Source organism: Melitaea cinxia, chromosome 26 (genome assembly GCF_905220565.1).
Source record: "Melitaea cinxia chromosome 26, ilMelCinx1.1, whole genome shotgun sequence".
NCBI lineage: Eukaryota > Metazoa > Arthropoda > Insecta > Lepidoptera > Nymphalidae > Melitaea > Melitaea cinxia.
This window is the reverse complement of record NC_059419.1, coordinates 4,228,094-4,250,705: the sequence shown is the minus strand read 5'-3', so window position 1 is coordinate 4,250,705 and position 22,612 is coordinate 4,228,094. Positions and strand designations below refer to the sequence as shown.

Sequence of the window (22,612 nt, the reverse complement as noted above, 5' to 3'; positions counted from 1 at the left end):
TTTTCGTATCTCAACGGGGAACCGAGTTATGATAAAAAAAAACTGAATTTAACCCTTTTTTCAAGATGGCGAAAAACCCACAAGGTTATTTTGGTCGACAATTTGAACTTAAGCTTTTCTAGCCATCCCCTACGTAATATCCAAAATTGGCTTTCTCGGTTCATTTGCATTTCTAACCCGATTTTTCCGACGTAATGACTGGACTAATATGCATGTATACACATTACATACCTATACCAAAATAACATTTTTTTCAATTTTTGTCTGTTCAGGCTGTCAGCTTATTTCGGCTAATCTCTGAAACGGCTGGGCCGATTTTGACGTGACTTTCACTGGCAGATAGCTGATGTAATAAGGGGTAACTTAGGCTACTTTTATTTTAGAAGTTTATTTATTTCATAAGTCTGCGAACTGAAAAATAACTTTTTTGTTAAATTTGACGCGGCAGAAGTCGCGGGCACAGCCATTTTAAAATAAAATGATAAATAAACGCGATAACACAAAAAGTATACCTACCTACTGTCAATATTAATTTCGTCTCTTATCTTATAATAATAATCTGTTTTGTAAATTATTGCATATTACGTTGATATGATGTCCCTAAAATAACTGAATGTTAAATAAAACAAAGATAAAGAATCAGAAATAATTAAATTAGACTGTAATATTATTATAAATAGTATACATTTATTTAAACAAAAAAAAAACGTAGAAATTACTGAATCTAATTAAATAACACGTACCGTGTAAAAGCTGTGGCAGCGAAAAAAAATAAAAATTATTTTATAAATAAAGCAAGCTAAGTAAACTTTGAAAGTACTTTGAATCATGGCAGCTTTGAAGTGTATATTTATAAGATGCTTTGGGCGCTACTTATGAACGCGTAACTTAAAGTGACTGCACCAAACCAAATAATTCTTAATTATTATTACTGTAAGGGCAAGATTTGTATTAAAAAAATTAAAAATAGATATTCTCAAATAATGTATATATCGGAACTAATGTGCACCGTGTCAGCAAGTAATGGTCTATATAAATAAATATTATTATTTTATTTTTGTTTATTATTGAAAACAAACAGACTATAAAACGTCATGCTACGATTCAATATAGAAATGTTTTATTAATATGAAAGTCACAGCAACTGAAACTGCGATGGAATTTGTAACTTGCTTATGTTTCTCAGTCTACTTCTGATGACAAAATTTAACAAGTTCAGCACAGGCCCTGTGGCGCAACGGATAACGCGTCTGACTACGGATCAGAAGATTCCAGGTTCGAATCCTGGCAGGGTCGCGTGAATTTTTTTATACAACACGTTGTTGTATACTTCTTTTTTATAATTATAATTTTTTTGTCTACGTTCATCGACAAATTATTATTATCAATAAATGTAACCCAAGAAACACATTTTTAGACTGAAAAGATGGCGTTGCTTGTTCTTTATTATAAATTGAGTTACATGTTACTTTTTTTTACTTTTTTCTTTTCAAAAAAAAATATTACTTTTAAATATGATAAATATCGTCAATTAAAATTTCATATTCAATTCTATCCAGATATATTTTAAAATTAATATAAATTTAAATAATTTTTATTTATTAATACTTTGATGTGAAATTAATGTTTTCATAGTTATGAATTGATAGCGATTACTATGAAATTAGTTTAACTTGTTAAATGTTTAGAACAGGCGTTTAATTATTTATTTATTTATTTTATTTATTTATTTAATTTATTTAATTACGTGTAAAAGAATTACGTGTAAAAGATCAATGGAGCGATTGAACTTCAGTCAAACGCTATTAATATGGTAATAGCGATTGACTTGATCTCAATACGTCACAGCTATCGCACTTTGTACACTTATAATTATTAAAATTTATAAATGATTAATACGATAGTTTTTTATCTATACTAATATTATAAAGCTGAAAATTTAGCTCGTTTCTTTGTTTGTTTGCTTGAACGCGCTAATTTCAGGAAGTACTGGTCCGATTTGAAAAATTCTTTCAGTGTTAGATAGCCCATATTATATATATTAGCAAGCTAAGACCAATAGGAGCGGAGCACCAATGAAGAATGTTTGAAATAGGGTTTTTTTTTCTTTTGAGAGCTTCCGCTGCGTGCGCTGCGTAAACAGTAGAAGTTTCACAAGAATCATGTATGACAGAATTGTTCTTATTCCACGCGGACGAAGTCGCAGGCAGAAGCTAGTGAAATGATAAAAAAAATATTTATATAAATTGTAAAATTTGGCAACTAATTCGGGTTAGTGGTGTGCGGTGGACATAAACACTGGCGGTATTAGATTCGATTCCCGCTCGGGATGGATATTTATATTTGTTTCAATTCTTGCTTCCTGAACTTATGGGTCATCCTATATAGCTTATAAATTTATGTTTTGTACATATACAAAAATCCTGAACACCTGATCATCTAAAAATATGAGAACCTGAAGAAGACAGTGGAAAGCCACTACATTCAGAAGGCGCAGAACCGGAGAGAATGACGAACATTAGTGGAGGCCTATGTCCAGCAGTGAACTATTAAAAGCTGCTGGATAATGGATGATTCAAAAAATCTGTCTGATAAACTGATTCAACTATCATGATTTATATACATAGAATAGTTTATCACACACACACATACACACACACACACACACACACACACACACACACACACACACACACACACACACACACACACAGACTCTCACACACACACACACACACACACACACAGTTCTTTACGTGTCGTAGTAAGCTGCTTCGAACATATCTTTTTTCTTTGTTATGTAAATTTTATATTAGATTACATTTTATACTTATTGAAACCTTTTTTTATGTACGCTTTGAAACCCCTAAGCTATTCAACCAACGTATCATAGGGTAACTGCTGCCCACATTTATTCTATAAATATGTTTCGTGGAAGAGACACTTATTCATAATATAAAATGTAATAAATGGTTGTTTACAATAACCGCTCTGGTGGTGGTGGGAGTAGTCGCCTACACATTTGCGGGTTCGATTCGGTCGGCGGGGATGAATACTTGTATTTGTACAAATATTATTTATATTATTCCGGTGTTTGGATGTCTGTCCTTGTCTGTCTCTACACCGTGCCTCGGAAAGTACGTCAAGCCATCGGTCCCGGTTGTTATCATAAATACCTAATAGCGATCGTTACTTATAGTAGGGAACAAATCCGCCAACCGGTGGAGTAAGCTCCAATCCTTCTCATACATGGAGAAAGAGGCCTATGTCCAACGGTGGGATGTTGAATGTGTTACTTTTTAAATTTACACTTTGAATACTTTCCACCATTTTTAGGGCCAATTACAACGGTTGTAAATAAAGTTTATATTACAGATAAATTACGAACAAATCTAACAGCGGGAAGAAAAATAGGCCATTATTGTCATAGTTTTATACCAATAAATAAACTATAACTTTTAAATTCACAATTGCGAATAGATATAAAAGAAAAATAAAAACACTCCATAAATCTTTTCTATTGGATACAGTCATATCACAAAAGCGGGTAAAATGTTACTAATTCACTTTCATTATTCTAAACTGGAAACATGTTCCATTCCTGTCATTACAATGATGTTTATGACTAACAGTAACTATTACTTACTTAATAAAGTGTCTCGCTTCTTAAAAGCCACTATATATAATCGAAATAATAAAAGGACGTGTTGTTACACGCTATTTATTATAAGGCAGATTTGGCATACGCGGCCAACAACGACCAAACAAAAAGAGAGGAAAAAATGAAAAAATATACTTTTTTGATCGGTATAATTTAGTATTTCTTTATAATCTCTTTACCTAAAGTTGTATTTTTATTCTAAATATTTTAACTTAAAAAAGTTTTAAAATTAGCAGTTCATGACTAGATTCCTTACACGGTACATGTATTCGCTCTTAAGAGGACGAGCTAAATATAAACTTAATTGAGAGAACGCTTACAAAGTACTTAGTTATTATCGAGATGTGAAAATTTCCAAGATTCACGGCAATTTCGTACTCCCATAAAATAATAATAATAATAGAATATATATTAATTTTTTAAATACGAGTGTATGGGTGCTAGCGGTCTCGCGTTCGACCGCCGTTTGCGCGTTTGTGGGCATTTGTGTGTGTGTTTTCGAGTGTAAGGCGTTTATTTATTCTTATAATTTGTTAGTATATAATTTGTTAGAATCAAGTATTAGTCAGTTATTAGAATCAAGTATTAATATTGTTATAATCAAGTAATAATATCAATGTTAAAACTAGAATAATTGTTAGTATCGATTATTTATATGTAGCAATGCTTAAAGTTAATGATTTTTGTAGGGTAGATGGAATTAAGAGGTTAGATGTCTGAATAATCACTTTGTAACGTCAGTGGGGAACATTTCAATGTGAACAGATCAAGCAGTGAAATAAATCGGTGAATATTTTTGTGATCCGAGTTTATTTCATTGAAATAAGGTTATATTAAATCAATTATTAATAATTAAATTGTTACAGATGTTCGGAATGTTGAACGTGCCACATACTTCTGGAAAGATTCTTCGGTACCCTGGACCGTCTCGACCTCGCGGTGGACCGGCCTTCATGGTACCACCACAGAGAGACAGGTAAAATATGTTTTTAACTAATACATATAAAGTACTGACTAAGGTTACAGAGGAGCATGAAGAGTTAAGTGTAATTAAATACTATACCTTGTCTGAACCACAAGAAATGCAATCAAGCACATGAGTAGATAATATAGACAACTCGGTACAGGTTTTCATTTTTAACCGATTTAAAAAAAGGAGATTCTCTAATGGACTACATTTTTTTTGTATGTTTGTTATGCGATTTCTCGACCAATTATGAATGGATTTTGATGATTTTTTTTGTGAGGTAGGTCTTGTTACGAAGGTAGTCATAAATTTTGTGGCCATTTGTTACAAGCTTTTAAAGAAAACAACAGAGATAAAATGTTAATTTCGTTTCTTTCAATGATAATATTTTTACGTCTACCCGCGGTTCTTGAAAAATAATATCAACAAACAGTAAATAGTAAAAAATATACTAATGAAATTGTCGAAATCGTGTTTGGCAAAACGTACGTTACGTTGTAAATTACACAAAAATGTAAAAACAATATTTCACATTATTTATTATTCAAAAGAAAAAGTAAAATGAATTCTTAGGATTAGGATAATCAGTTTTTTAAACGAATTTAATCACGTAAATTTTGTATTTTTCTTGCAAAAATTTAAATCAGCTTGATCATCTTTCATTCAAAATCTCATTAAATATAAATTAAAATATACGATTAAAATCATTAAAATTTACTTAAAAAACTGAAATATTAGTCTAGAAATTTCCACTAGAACATACTCTATCACACAGACGAGATAAGTAAAAAGTTATGATGTATTTTCAGTATTAAACTGAAACTAGATCTCCATGCGAACGCTCCCCGTACTTCCAAATAAGGATTAATCTCGGATAATCTGCAATGACGTGAAACTTGCGAGAGAAATTATTCGGAACTTCAACGTGGTTTCATATCCTATTTTATATCACAAATTATTTTGTGTGATCATATTCATATATTATGGCTATTCTAAACGTTAAGTTAGAACTGAGCTAGGGCACAGCAGGAAATTTCCTGCTCAAATTAAAGAGCAGCCCGACTGGGGTAGTGTACCTCGGTCTTACAGAAGATCAAAGCTAAATAATACTGCTTTCAAGCAGTGGCAATGTTGTGTTTTTGTTAGAGAGTAAGGTAACCAGAGCTCCTGTGTGCAATTTATATAAATACAATAATTTTACTAATGATTCTTTATGATTTCAGTAGAAAATATTGTTATATATAATATGTGTATTGTATTCACAACCAGCTCACCCGGTAGACTTTCTCTTGTCTTGTTAACTGTCAAACGCTTAGTTTAAATAATAATTGTTAAGTTACCGTAAACTGTGTACTGTGTGGTTACGGCATTAAAGAATATAGCCACCCCCTCTCTTCCCGTGGGTGTCGTAAGAGGCGACTAAGGGATAACACAGTTCCACTAGCACCTTGGAACTTAAAAAGCCGAACGATGGCGGGATAACCATCCAACTGCTGGCTTTGAAATACACAGACCGAAGACGGGCAGCAGCGTCTTCGGTGCGAGAAAGTCAGCCCTGCGGTCACCAACCCGCCTGCCCAGCGTGGTGACTATGGGCAAAACACACAAGTTCACGTTATTTTTGACGTAAACTTGTGGAGGCCTATGTCCAGCAGTGGACTGTATAGGCTGTAATGATGATGATGAAGTTACCGTAAATTTTACATTTATTTACGAAATTTCCATTATTTCGTAACAAACATCTACAAAGTATACGAAATAACTAAATTGTTTCAACCATTTTCGAGTTTTACGCTTGGTAGCGCATTTAACAATTCATTTTTATTCAATAGATTTATGAACTAATAAGAACAATAATATTACCACAGTTTCGAAGCCTTAAAGAAATTGATTCGGCAAGAGCACGTCCGCGAACTCCAGAGGAAATACGAAACTGAACAAAAGCAGGAACTGAAAGAGATTGCAGCTGGCCGCGGGTAAGAAGTTTTCAACTTTATACATACTGATTTTACCCCAATTTCATAAGGTCTGACCCCAGGGGAATTCCGGAATAAAAATAGATGTGTGTTAATCCAAGTGTAAATATAAAGTTGTATAGAAGTTTTGAAAGCGTAATAAATATTACTATTGACTTCCTTACTAACTGTTCCTTTAATTTAATAGACAGATAGTGTTACGTATTATTTGAGTGAATTTCAATTTAAGTATTATAAATATTACAACAAAGTAATAGTAAATTAGACTAAGCTCAAAAGTTTTACAGTTACAACTATAATTATGGTCTAGGAGCCAATGACAGATTTTCATGACCAATTTCCTGTTAATCGAAACAATCGAATCGTAAAATGCATTAGGGATTTATATTATGAATATTCGCGACCGTCAGCTGCGACTCCGTGGGTGGGGCGGTCAGTGGCGGCCTCCCACGCGTGTAGAAAAAAAAAGTTTTTTCAGTCATTACCTCCCACTTTAAAATTTGTCGGATAGTAGTTTACCTAATATCTCGAAGAATAAATAAAGTCAGCTGACCATAACATGATGGATTATACGTCAGCTGGCTGCTTGAACATGAAAAAAAATATTTCCAATGACTTCATCTCAACTAAAAATTATGAATGAAAATTAATGTCAGCTGGATGTATCTCGGTAGAAGGTTTGTCAGCTGGTACCTTGAAAGATGTAACAAAATATCGTTTCCGAACAAAAAAATGATTTAAATAACGGAGTTTGTTTAAAGAATAACTGCGGAGTTTCTTACCATTCCGAATTGGTTGTCATAGCTTCACTTATAACTGTAAATAAATAATTAAAACAAAAAAAAATGATTATTGAAATGACGAAAGCACTTTTAGTGCTTTTCAATCCTACTTGAATACAGAATATTTTGATTTTAAGTTTTAGATTCTGCTGCCTTTCACACCCACACACATTTCTTGAAAAAAAAGAATATGAAACAATTTGACAAGCATAGAATTAAAAAGCTAATCACAACGGATTTCCCACAATGCTTAAGAAACACGGCATAATAAATTAAACCTCTAATCTTAAAATTGCTTAAAACGAAAGAAAAGAAAAACACTTTATCTCTGCTTGAGATAATTATAAAAATTCTGAAACAAAATTTCATTTTATTTCCTGACTTTAATATAAATTTACTATCCAAAGCATTCCGAGAATTTAAAATACATAATAAAATGGAGCGAGGCAAACGCGACGTTTATGATTAATGAACGATCTTTAAGAGATTTTTGTAAAGCTATCACAAAAGTAATTATGGCGAGGTCCGAGATACTTTGATTCACGGCGTATTGAACACGATGGTTGTTAATTAAACTAATTGTTGTGTCATTTCAATTGTAAACATTTTCAGATATTCTTACGTTTTAGACATACTTTGTTTTTTGTTAATAACTATAAAGATAAAGGTTTTAGTTTTTTTTTATAATATTTTGAAATAATATGAGAAAATGCGTATTTAATTTTCACAGAAATAATACTATTTTACATATACTCATATGTATACTAATATGTATACAAGAAAATCGCAAAAAGAAACCCTAAATATTATACATATGGTGATAAAAGTAAGAATTAACACTCAGTTCATGCTTTCCAAACTCAATTTACGCTGTGTTGCTACGGCAGTAAGAATATAGCCTCCCCTTCACTTCCCGTGGGTGTTGTAAGAGGCGACTAAGGGATAACACAGATCCACTACTACCTTGAAACTAAAAAAACCAGCCCTGCGGTCACCAACCCTCCAGCCCCGCGTGGTGACTATGGGCAAAACACATGAGTTTACGCCATTTTTGGCACGAACTCATGGAGGCCTATGTCCAGCGGTGCACTGCGATATGCTGAAATGATGATGATGCTTTCCAAAACAAATTACTACTCAAACAGTATGTTCAATGATGTCTTTACTTAAAATTGACTACCTTAAAATTTTTCGCTTAATAAATTCAAACACAGGAAAAATGTAAAATCTAATATATAAAATTGTCGTGTCGCAGTGTTTGTAGTTAAACTCCTCCGAAACGGCTTGACCGATTCTCATGAAATTTTGTGTGCATATTGGGTAGACTGAACTGAGAATCGAACAACATCTATTTTTCATCCCCCTAAATGTTAAGGGTAGTCCGCCCCCAATTTTTTTTAGTTTTTAGGTAAATTATTTATTTTTTATTTTATTATGATTTAGCGTTGAGAAATACATACCCTAAATTTTCACTCTTCCACCACCAACCCCTATTTTTAAATAGCGTTAACAAGACAACTTTTGTCGAGTCGGCTAGTTAATATATATTTACATCACCAAGTTTTATATAATTGTTTTAGAATATCAATTTTTTGGGATGAACAGTTTTCCTGTCTTAGTATTTCGTATGTATATGCCAATGTAGACCGTTTAAAAACTTTTGGGTAATGCGACAGATGTTAACGGCAATAGCTTTCTGACAATTGTGGAGCGTGTAAACGGGCATAAATAGGACGGCTTAGTATACCTGTAAAGATTATAAGTACTACGAGTATAATATGAATTACTATTGTTTAATGAATATATATATATATATATTTTTAATATACAAACCTATTTCTTACAGTAATTTACAAAAAAAAAAACAAAGAACGATATAATTTGGTGCAGTCGTTCTTAAACTATATGCGTACATACATTTCTGCAATTTATTTTTATGAATAACGCTATATTCAACCACTTAACATTTACGAAATACAATAAAATTCTCAAATATTTAAAGTTACAATATCACTTTACAATTCAAATTTAAACAAACCTTTTATCCGCTTTAAACTGTCGGATGACATCGTGTTTTACAAGTATGAAATTTGAATAAAGTGCTTTAGAGTGTTGAAATTTTTTACTATCTTTTAGATATGCATACTACCTATATATGCATACTAATTTTATATTTAGAAATAAATCGTATATTTAGTAGTTGATTCTTTAGTTTCTATTTATAACATCATCATCATCATCATTACAGCCTATACAGTCCACTGCTGGACATAGGCCTCCACAAGTTCGCGCCAAAAATGCGTGAACTCATGTATTTTGCCCGTAGTCACCACGCTGGGCAGGCGGGTTGGTGACCGCAGTACTGGCTTTGTCGCACCGAAGACGCTGATATTTATAACATACACTCATGTAATGATTACGTTTCTTAGTACTTAGAATTTCGATTCAATTCAAATGTGCCTGATGCAGATTTCTAATGAAATTATTATTTGTTTGCCACGGATGACCACTGTACTTCTGCCTATGTATACTCAAAATAATCTTAATAAACTAAGTGATAGATCGACTTTCATTGGGTTTAGTTTCCGTCATACCCTTCCCTCGCGTGTCACCTTTCACTCACACATACAGGACCATACAGTTTTTTTGGTCCTTCGAGAATACAGCCTTGCTGTTGACAAGCAGCGTATTTCCATCGACGTTTGGAAAATAATACAACAACTTCAAGCAAACTACAAGCTTTCTAAAAGACAACAGTCTTTCTTCGGGAATACATACAGCATCCAGATTTATTATTTTTTTTTTAATTATTAAAGAAGTATTTGTAACCACTACATGCAGTCACCACATACAGTGTTATTACGATTAAGATATTTCACAAACAGTACTTAAGTGCTATTATGATTTCAGAAATGACGATTTTGTATACGGAACCTATGGAGAACAAGAACCTCGAGGTCTCCAGCCCTTGGAATACGCAGACGACCCTAGCGCCAGACATGGAAAGTAAGTAACAAATAGAATAGTTTTAAAAATGCTAAATCACATATAAGCTTTCCAAAGAAAATCAACATTTGAGCCGTTTGCGGATCTTGCTCTGGATTCCCAACATGAATGGATTCATGTACTCCAGAAATATGTTTTAGATAGTAACTCCACTTTTGGACGTAGGCCTCCCCTAATGTTCATTTGTTCTTCTGAATCCAGCGGCTTCACCGCCATTAATAGCGGGGCCGCCGTGGACTGGGAGCCGGGATATATTTGTACCTATCATTAGGGGTTTTCAGTCATAGTTACCGCACTTAGGTTACACTTCGTGTTGATAGCCGCAGTAGATGTTATGATACTCAGGAAATGCTGATGCCCCTCAATTTTCCTTCGATCACCTCTTACAACGTCGATGAGAAGAATAGGTCTAGTCCACTGCCAAACGCCCTGAAGCCTTTTTATGGTCGTAAAATTTGGTAGATAAATTCAGATGGGTTACTGATGATTCTGCCTGATTATACAATGTACAATTTTTCTGGAAATTTTCGGAAGTTGTTTAAAAAACATAAATCTTCTATATCTGTATATAAATTGGCACATAGGTTATTACGGATAGTATAAATTTCAGCTAGTTTTGAACTAAAAAATATTTATATGATAGGGATATTATTGGTAAACTTAAAATAGTAAATTATTGTTCATTTTTTTTAATCTATTATCTAATGAAAATATGATTGTCAAAGATTTCATGAAATATACATAAGCACAAATAATGTTCTCTTTTTGTAAAAATTTGTAAAACTGTGTCAATAATTCCAACAACATAAAATATTTTTATTCAAAATTGACATCTTGTACGTACAAAATCAATGCCTAATTGATATGTTACGCGGTCGTGTCCGAAAATAGCTAAACGAACAAAATGTAGAGCAAAATTTTGCTTTATCATCCAGGAGGATGATAAAGCAAAAATTTTTTGGCAGGAGCCATAACTTATAATATTAGCTGTTTTAATCCGTATAAAATATCCATTTAGGGATGTAACATGATGAATTTACCATATAATATATATATAATATATATAGATAACTCGCTTAATTTTTTCTCGCATTATTTTCCCAATCATTATAGGTTTATTAAACCTTAAAATAATATTACTATGGTTATACCCTGTTACTCAGTTGTTGGTGTAAAGAACATTTTTTATACAACTAGGTCGGCAAACAAGCATACGGCTCACCTGATAGTAGGTGATTACCATAGCCTATAGACACTTGCAACACCAAAAGCTCCGCAAGCGCGTTGCCAACCCTACCCCTGATATTTATTATTAGTTGAATTTCAATGCTAATCTTATTTTTTTAGGAAACCTCAAAGCGGCAGTCGCCAAGTGTCTCAGTTCTCTCGCTACTCCGATGTGATGCTGCCGCCAGTCCGCCGAAGCTTCTACCACCCGTACCTCGACTATGCTCTTCCAGAGTACGTTCCCTACGCCTACTGAACCAGTGGAAACTTCCAGAACGATCCGAAACATTCCAGAGGGGCACTCCCTTACGTACAAATAACTCGCGGGCTTTAAACTCCTATTAATATAATTATCAATATTAAAAAGGCCATATCGGAAGCATATCCTCGCTTTCGCTTTCAGACCCGAGCTTTCAGCGTACCTATCTATTGCAATATTTTTATATTATTAATTTAAAAAAAAATACTGAGGTTTTCTCTGTAGATATGCGATTTTTAATTCCCTTTATAATCGCATTGTATTTTTATAGATTTAAGGATATGATAGTATTTTTTTCTTGTATTTAAAGATCGGCATTAGGTCGGTAATAGATTTATAAGTCGTAGGTTTATAAACCTGTTTCGTGACAATAACTTTTTTATTTACAAAAAACACATAATTATGATCAATTATTTGACCTTAGAAACCGTCAATTCCAGACGATAACGAGCGGACAATAAGTAAAAATTTTACCTAAATTTTTAGAAATTTATTCAATATTAGACTTTAAGGATAATTTAATAAAAAAATATTGTCAATGTATAACTTTCGATAAACTCGAAGTTTTTTTTTTCTTCGGAAAATCCTATAATATATAAAGATACTTTTGGAATATTACGATGTTTTTTATTTATTTATTTCCACGGGTCGCTGTGTGAGCCCGGCGACCTTGTGCAAGTTTCTGTCGTTTTCATTGTGCTGACGCTACACATTTGTGCAAATATTCGTGCAAAAATAGTAACTGCGCACGAATATTTACGCTATCGAAATAAGAAAACATTGATGGTTAATGTTAATTACAATATCATTTAACCTTCTCGGATTTAGTAATAAGTTAATGTAGCGTCGGTGTAAACTTAAACCCATATTATAGTACCGATTTAAATGTTTTAGTATTATGACTTTATTTATTAAATACAAATATTATTTGAATACTTTAATTCTACTAGATACGTATATTTAAGTTTATTGTGTAGATATTTTTATATTATCACAGTAATAATTGTGTATTTTGTATAATTGAAACTCAGTGTATATTTTGTTTTAAGTGACAATACAATAAATATTGATAAATTGGTGTTGGACAATAAATCATTTATATGATATTTTAATAATGCTCAATAATTTACACAACTCAATAAATTTATATAATGATAATGATTATTACAGAGAAGGGAATGACATTTCCACGTTTTATTATGTAATTTTGTAAAATTATGCAACATTTCAAAATATTAAGAAATAAAAATAATAATAATTCAAGACAATAATATGTGTATTTCAAAAATTAGTAAGTGTAACAAAAAAAATATTTAGAATGTTCTATTACGCGCATGTTTATAATCTTAATAATGGATTAAATTCATTTTCTCTTCTTGAAATCAGATCGTTTGAATTTTAGACAATTTTAACCATATCTATTCAATATTATGTATAAACGTTAATCTCTATCAAAGATTGATAATAATTGTTGCTATATTATACGCTGAATTATACAGTTATATTAACCACGTAGTTTGAATGTCTATACATATAACTGTCGTTGTGATTAGAGGCTAAGTTCTGTAATATACTTAATCCAAAAGCCTAAGGGACGGCTAAGTCGGATTCGGCTGGGCGAAAATAGACTTAACAAAACAATTAATTCGCATAATAATTGCTCAACCGAACCGACAAATAAATGCTTTAACTACATTTAAATGTTTCATGTTAATTACTTACTGTAAATTAGTGTAGCGCCCTGCGCTATTTCATAATATATTCATGTATTGGATTTTAGTAATATGTGAGGCAGGTAAGGATTAAGAAATGGTTTCGAATTGTACAACCTGACACGTCTCGTGCTAGTCCAGTTTGCGCAAAATTGTGACACCACCTTAAAGGATCGGCCGGCAAGTTTTTAAAGATGTTGAATATTTATGTGCTAGGTATATATCAATTGTGTCTATATCTATTGACTATAAGATACGACATATTCGTCGACATAACCTCACAGACTATAATATTGGCTTTAACTTATATAACATATGTATGTATTACAGCTTTAAGCTAGTAAAATTCATTAACTTCTATTTATTGATGGACGGACGGTCTTAACCTACAATTAGCAAGATGTATACATTTATTTATATTTCATTTTCTATAAATATTCCGTAGTTTAAACGAATTATTTTTAACGTCATTTTAATTACACATAGTATATTGTGTAGCGTTGAATGATGCGTATTGCGGTTATGATAGGTGTTTTAAGTAATACATTAAATTTTTATTATGTGTACCCTTACCAGTTAGATTGTTCGCATTTACATATCTCGAATAATTCTATTATAAATGTGTCTCTTCTAATCGACATAATGAAGTCATCATATCAATAAAATATTAATAATATGATGAGAGGTATGCCAAGAAATCGATAAAAATATAATAAAATAACTAAACTATTAATTATTTTTATCAATAATAATAATGTCCCATAATAATAATGTTCAAAATAATATTCACATTTAGAATTTTCATTATAATTTGGAATTTAAGCCTTTAACAACATTAAACACGCAATCGTTGTTTTCGATAATTTGGAATACCTCAAAGCTACTTCTAGTCGTAAACTAATTAGGTAAGACTATATATGAATGTTACGCGGTGCGGCAAATTTGACAATAACGTGACAATAAACAGATCTCGTCGAACAAATTTCGACCTTATCTGTTAGGTAATAGGAACTACAAATGCGCCAGGCCGCGGCTATTTGAATAATATACAAATAACCTAACCAAACCTAATAATTAATGTTTTAAAATGTATTTTAATTGGTGTTTTTTTTTGTGAAATAAACATAGTTTACTCCGAGCATATTGAATTTTTATTTCCAAGCATACCCTATACCTATACCTGAATGATTATCAATGAATTTCAGTTGTCGACATTATTTTTTGAACAATAAAAATTTCAAATGAAGAAGTAGTTTGTGAAAATGCTTGTTTTTTTTACCTACTGGTAACTTATAGGTGTGTGTTTTTGAAAATAATTGCCATGTCAAAAAATATTAACATAAGCTACTAAATATTAAAAAAGAAAAATATTGTTTCAGATGGTTTCAAATATATAGACTTTACCCTAAAATTTTTCTTAACGACTTTACATAAGTTATGTCTGTCATATAAATTTTTTTTTAATTACACATTGAATAAAATTAGCAAAAGATGTATCTAAAATTACTAAGCACTATTCAAGAAATGACGAATACAGATAGATATTGGTCGTGGCAGATTATTTTGGGATTGTCCGACCTATGAATGCGGTGAACTAGAATCAACTTTTTTAACTGACTTCAAAAAATGGAGGAGGTTCTCAATACGATTGTTTTTTTTTTTTTAGTATGATACCTCAGATCTTTTACTGAGTGGACCGACTTCGACGATTCTTGTTTAAATCAAAATCTAATGCTTGTCTTGCGCTCTCATTTAAATTTTATTGAAATCTGATGACTACATTTTGCGTGGCTTTTTACGTTATAGGTATTACTTGTCAATGTAATTGAAGTAATTTTTTTTACATTTACGAGCGTTGACACCTTTATTCAATATTTGGAACTCATTTCTTGTCTTTCTTTCATGATCTTAAGACACTGGTCAAAAAAGTTAGTTCTTACTGATACGATGGGCTTTATAATTCGATCCAAATATAAAATATATAAATAATTTTCATCAGTCGCTCTTATGTATCTATTGTAACCTAATTATCCACTTTTGTTTTATTTCCATTTAAATTAGCCGGTAACAGTACAATATATTGTTGACTACTAGGAAAACGGAGACCGTTTATTATTGCGTTCTTGAAAATGTGTGTCCAAGAACCATGCTGATTGTAATGGTTTTTGGTCAAGCCCTTAAACATGGAGACTTTAGCTACTCTACTCTTTCATATCAGTTCTCGCTTTCATGCCTCTCGCACTTTCATTCCTCATACTTTGTCTTTCTCGCTTTCTCGCATACTCGTACCTACATTTCAGTTTCACGGGGAGTGGGTTTCCCCTCTACCTAACTTTTATATTACATTTTTTCACAATAAAAGTATGGACTCGCAAAACTTTATTTAAATCATAGTATGTGACAACTTATGGTACAATTTACTGTAACGATAATAAAACACTGACACATTTTTAGGGTTACAGACTTGGAACTAACTTTAAGAAAATTTTGTAATGATTCTAACTAAACAATAACTTTTTTATTAAAATACACGCGGACGAAGTCGCGGGCATAGCTAGTAATGTAATTAAATAAAACGGCAATTTTTTTGTAAGCTATCAACGTTATATTTGGTAAAACTGTTCAATTTATATTTTAATCAACTATAATATTTTTATATGCAGAGTTTTTATTATATTCAGGCATTTAAACCAAATCACTGCATGAATTTTAATGAAACAAACTGTAGCTTGCACGTATACCAGGATCAACAAGCGTAATGGAAGTTTATTTATCTTTTCCAACAGCTGGAGTAGCGTTACAAAAGTACAGTAGCGTTTAAAACGTTGATGGTTCACCTATTTTATTATACAATAGTGCAACAAGTTTTAAATGCACGCCGATGACCTGAATATTATCGAGATCAATGTCAATATTTATATGCCAGAAAATGGACTGGAAAATGGAAATCAGACTAAGATCCTACAGTAGCAGATTATATTCGAAGTTTATTTGGTAATTACTCATTGTTTATACTGTGGTGTACAATAAATATTATTATTATTACCTGTATCGACGCCCTCGACTCTCAGAGAGCTTTCGGACATGTGCTCTTTAGATTCCTCGAGCTGGTTGCGACTTGCGTAATCAGGTCGAGGTCTCGCGAAAGCTTCATGTGCGACTTATCCAGCCCAAGGGCCCTCCTACTTTATTCAGCGGCATGCGACCACACCCATCGGCACTCCGTCTCGACATTCGCATCCGCGAAGCCGTGGTGCCATATGGGGGTGCCCCAGTGGGAAACAGGACATCTTGAGGTGGAATGCCATTAGCATTGCACTCACCACATCCCACGGAGTGTATTAACCTTGGGTTCCATTGCCTGGTAGACCAGGAGCATGTTGAGACGATTCGATTGCCATGATGTAAAAATCTTCGTGAACGGCAACAAAGTGGGGGCCGCGCTATCAATATGGATAGGTATGGCCGAAACAAAACTTTCAAGCTTGCTTTGCTATCCCACTGAACTGTCTACTGAGTAGACTTCTTTCTCCGTGTAGAAGAAGGATCGACACCTAATGCACCACGCTGCTCCTCAGCGGGTTGGCGAATATCAGTCCTGGATTTATAAATAGGCCGTATAGGCCGCGGCCTAGGGGCGGCAGTGTCCTAGGGGCGGCAGATTTTAGAGGACGGTCACTTGATTTCAAAGGATAAAAGTCGAACACGTCCACTGGTTTTCTAATGGTTTTTTATACTTTCAATAAATCCCTATAGAAAGAAACTTATTCATGGAAAATTATTATTTTAGAAAGGTATATACATGGGGCGGCAGAAATAAAGTGGCCTACACTCATAAAAAATATAAATCCGGCACTGGCGAATATAGATTTTGCCTGCTATGAGTAACGATCGCTATCACTAGTCTATGGCAACAGCCAGGACCGACAGCTTAACATACTCTCCGAGGCACGGTTGGGAGATCTACAAGGACAGAATTAATATAATTCATATTTTTTTAAATGGGTACAAATTCAGATTTCAAACGTGAAATTAAACTGAACCAAAATTATTTTTTTTATGTTATATTAATTTTATACAAAAACTAATTTACCATTTTGAATTAATCTTGCATGTAACTAACAATGATAAGCCTAAACAATGATAAAATTTACATATGCATAGTATATTATTATGTTTTTTTTTTTGCATTGGAGTAGCGTGGTGGATTAAGCTCTGATCCTTCTCCTGCATAGGGGAAGAGGCCTATGCCCAGTAGTGGAATATTACAGGCTGAAGCGATGAAGAGATGTATTTTTTTTTATATTAGATACATTTCATTAATAATTTCAACAATACTTATTAAATCCGGTTATCATGGAATTAGCTTATAAAACTCGTACTTGGTAGCAAATGTAGTTTAAAATAAAATAATGGTTTATAATAATAAAATAACATAGATATAAGCTAATTTTCCTTTGAATTATTAAACACGCGGGCATGGCCTCTCCTCCCTCCAATTAAAGCGGCTGAAGGCTCCCGCAGGGGTTTGGTCGGTATTGCACCCCCCAAGTGCTGCAGCCGACATACAGTCTAGGATTGCCTACCCGGGCGTCCTGAATATCACCCATAAATGGGTTCCCCTGCGATACTAAAAAAAAATGGTAATAGATTCTGACAATGATAACTAGGGACTTGGATATTTTACAAAAATAATTTATGTTTTAATTGTCACAGACTGGCGAGCGCTGGTCTAGACAAAACAATATGTAATCGTTGTGTCTCTTCTTAGCAATCAATTAAACATGAATATTGTAATGATAACATTATTTCAGCATGAAAGTCGAGGTAAATAAAAAAAACACAAAATAGATAATTTCTTATATATTTTTACATTTCAAATAATAATACAGGCGGTTACATAAAAAATAAATAGGTATGATTTACACAGACGTGATGTTCAAGTCTTATAGTTAAAATACATTTGATATAGAACTGTACAGAAACATTAAAGTAAACAAAAAAGATTACCACTACAGACAGAATGCTCCTGACTATGTCAACTCGCAAACACAATTTTCGAATCAAAAGCGAGTACAAAGCTTTTAATCCGAGTCTTCCATAATCGAAATAAATGTTGTCGTTGCGAGTAAGCGACAATAAGTCGGCTGATCTTAATATTATTATTATATTACAATAATAACTTCAAAATAGTTGCGCGATATTTACCACATATAATAATAAATGTCGTGACAAGTCCAATAAACTTTTACAATAATAAAACGTAAGACTTTATTCCTTTTGTCAAATTGCACAACTTTGTAATATATTTAGAAAGAAAAAATGTAGACATCAATGTGCTTAAATAAATTTTGAACATCATATAAAACTGACAAACCACATTAAATTGAACGCTCAAAGTGAATTCACAATTCTTGATACATACGCAATAAGATCGAACTGTCTTAATAATTTGATATTTGCAAAAATGAAAAAAAAATCCATATCGTTTAAACTATTATCAAAGTAAACAAATAATATGAAAATGTGCAAATTATATTTAAAAAAATTCATTTAGGAATTTGACCCAAGCAGACTAGTAAAAGAAACTGCTATTATGTATTATAAAAAAAAAATTGAAATTATTTACTGCATGTATAAAAATCTATTATGAATACTACTTCGGTTGAATGATTTAGAAAATTCTTTATTCATATTGAGTATTATTCGTTAACAAATTATGAACTGCATTATGACGTCATAGTACAATATAGGGAGTCAGCCTTTTGCGAGCGTCAAAATACACTACAAACAACCAAGACGTTTAAAGAAACGTATTTATTAAACTTATAGATTCATTTCGTTATTCTAGAATAATTCAAACATAATATGTTTTACGAAAATTTCAAACTAAATTAATAATGGGTTTTTAATGGAACTTTTTTTATTATGTTATGAATAAAGACATTAAATTTTATGTCATATAACATTTATTACAATAATAATAACCAACAACAACTTGGGTTGGTTACTTGAAGACTACGCAGAAAATAAAAATCAATATGATACCATATTGATTTGAGATTTTTCAGAAAATGTTTTATAAAATTTGACCGTTAGGAAATTATTTCTGTTCCAGAAAAATCTAGCGAGATTTAAATTTAATGAATCTTGTCATTCAATCAAATCTGAGATGCACACAGAGTACAACTAGTTGTTTTATATAAATGTACACAATTAGAAGGATTGTTACCAATAGTTATTATTAGTATCAATGTTTAGGATTATAAAGTAAAGTATGTATATATGATTAGTGTAAAAAAATACTATCAAAATTGTATAGAGGAAATGACTTATATAAAAATTGGAATGTCGGGTAGGCTAGGTCGGTTGCAGTGTTGGCACTATATGATAAATAAGGAATACACATTTTTAAATTTATATCTAATTTTACTAAATTTTATATTTAAATACATTAAAAGTGTCAGATTAGATTTTATGCGATGTGGTTGTATGTTAGGATTTTAATTTTGTTATAAATGACAGTCATATAGAGTACGTATATATTGTACGCTATTGCGTGCGCGTATGCGTACATTTCACGGTAATAGTATAACGCTCTCATATGGCGTTTTAGTCTAATGCTAAGTACGCATTCAGTTCGATCAAGGCATAAATCTTGTGCTTTCTATTAACAATTTCGTTATATTTTAATTTCAAACGATTATACTCAAAGCATCTACGAAGTGTTTTCTTCTATTTTTCTAGTTTCAAAAATTGAGCACAATATCGTTCCTTTTGCGATTATATCAGATAATTTAGACGAAGATTTATCCCGATGTTAAACAAACCGTACACAATCAATATGAGTCTTTGGTTATTCAAACGTACAATACGAAAAATTACGAATAAATAATAAAATATAGACGTATACGCCATGTCTACGATTAAATATTTAACAATTGCATGTAAATATTATAATTTTTCTACACAAAAATAAAGAAAACGCCCCACACTCGAGGCCTCACATAGATTATTAAGCTACAATTAATCACATGCAGTAATGGATATTTTAAAATGCTCGAATTTGCTTTTAATGTGTTTTATTTACTGTACGATTGCAATAAACATAATTACATAAATGTATATTTAAAAAAAAAAGTATAAAATCGTGCTACATTGTGATAATAGTTATAATCTTAATTAAAAGTGTGCTTAGTGATAAATTAATAAATCATTATAAAATTTTATATACCTAATAATAAAATACAAAAGTATAAAAAATCTTAGGATATAATTTAAAATATACAAATATCTATTAAATAATTTTTAAATTATATAAAATTTCGCAAAACAAGATTAGATCCTGCGATCTTGAGAAAGAAGGAATCCTTTCCTTACGAAGACTCGTTTTTAATACATGAGTACACTTTTAAGACTTATAAACAATTTAATACACAAGGCTGACTCTAAAATTTCGACAAAAAATAATTGTATTGAATTTTCGTCGAAAATTAATTTCTTGTCGTAATTAATTTAGTCGTATTTAATTCCTAATAAGGAACAGTCGTCCGCAATACAATCTGTAGTGTGGAATAAAAAAAATTGATATGAAAATTTTTGCTAAGCGATAAACACCTATAATGTTTACGGAAAAAATTCAAACTAACTACGCGATTATATTTAACTAAGCCTAAAATGGCACGTATAAGAGCTTCCAGCGCACAAACAGTCCGACAACCCATCTATATTATATGTGAGGCTACAGTCGTACCACGATGACATATGTACCATAAGCTATAAGATAAAACACACACTATAAAAAAATTAAACTTTGATAATTTGAATACTTATTTCTTATACAAAAAAATCGCGCATATGTATGTGCTTTTATTACGGAATATAAAAACAAGAAAACTAAATTAAGCTATAATATTACTTCTAAATCAGTCTAATATTTGTCGAATATCCTAAGCTAAAAAATTGTATAAAGTCTAGCTGTTTATATTTCTACATCCTCACTATAGCCGGTACGACTCGAGCCTTATATCCTGTTATTGCAAATTAAATGTTTTATATATTAAATAAATTTGTGCGCGACGGACTATTCACTTAGTTTATATACATTCGTTATTGCACTGGAAAGTTCTGAATCGAAAATCCGTGAATTAATCAAATTATCAAATCGTTGACTATTGAAAGCCGCTTTGTGAACTAACGATAAGTCAAAAACACAATAAAACAATCGCTTCTATGTACAACTTCTTCATCATATTACGAATATTTCGCAAAATAATCTTAATGGCAATTCTATGTGAAGATATATTTATTGACATTTTTATAATGCTCTGAATAAACAAGAATTATTTATTATTATATATGACACAACCTATTACATAATACTGTCATTAGAGATGGAGAAAATAATATACATATAATATATGTAATAAAATTACCGATTACATATAACTATATCATATATTTTTCAAGATTGATTTCGGCTGTCGTGTATTAATAAATTTATTTGTATTAATATTATAAATATCCGTCACAAGAATCGCCGTGATGTACACCGAACGTAACCTCACATCATAATTGACGAACCACTAAAAAGCAGTCTTCACGTTTATATATCATTATTACGAGTTACAACACTAGACGTTACAATAAAAATACTGGACCATTAACTTGATTTTGTAGGAATTACGAATATTTAACACTATCGTGTACACCGCTTTATTAAGGGTAGATGGAAATTTTTTAAAAAATTGTAAAACTATGTGTATTTTATTTACTTTGCTTTTTTTAAGATATTCGATAATTTTTAATAATACTGTGATACGGTGATTTTTTTTTTTTTTGAATATTATTCAAAATCTTGATAATTCCATGTAAATGTGTTTTTTTTAGAATGTACACATTAATATCGTTCCCATATTCAAAAAAAACGAATCGATTTTGAATATAGAAACCGAAACTTTAGAGTCACTGTAGAGTCAGTTTTATGTTGTACATTATACATATAAATGTAGTGTTGCTTCAT

At 31.6% G+C, this 22,612-nt stretch overlaps 1 protein-coding gene and 1 non-coding gene across 2 annotated transcripts in view; both read left to right on the top strand.

Moving 5' to 3' along the window:
- LOC123666425 overlaps positions 1-11,875 on the top strand; it is a 53,510-nt gene extending 41,635 nt beyond the window's left edge. The window contains exons 5-8 of the mRNA XM_045600517.1: positions 4,528-4,637; positions 6,497-6,604; positions 10,297-10,392; positions 11,740-11,875. Coding sequence (XP_045456473.1) covers positions 4,528-4,637; positions 6,497-6,604; positions 10,297-10,392; positions 11,740-11,875 — 450 coding nt within the window. The remainder of the gene's footprint in view (positions 1-4,527; positions 4,638-6,496; positions 6,605-10,296; positions 10,393-11,739) is intronic.
- On the top strand, positions 1,224-1,296 carry Trnar-acg. The gene has a single exon. It is a non-coding gene; the product is annotated as a tRNA-Arg (tRNA).
- Positions 11,876-22,612: the final 10,737 nt, after the last annotated feature.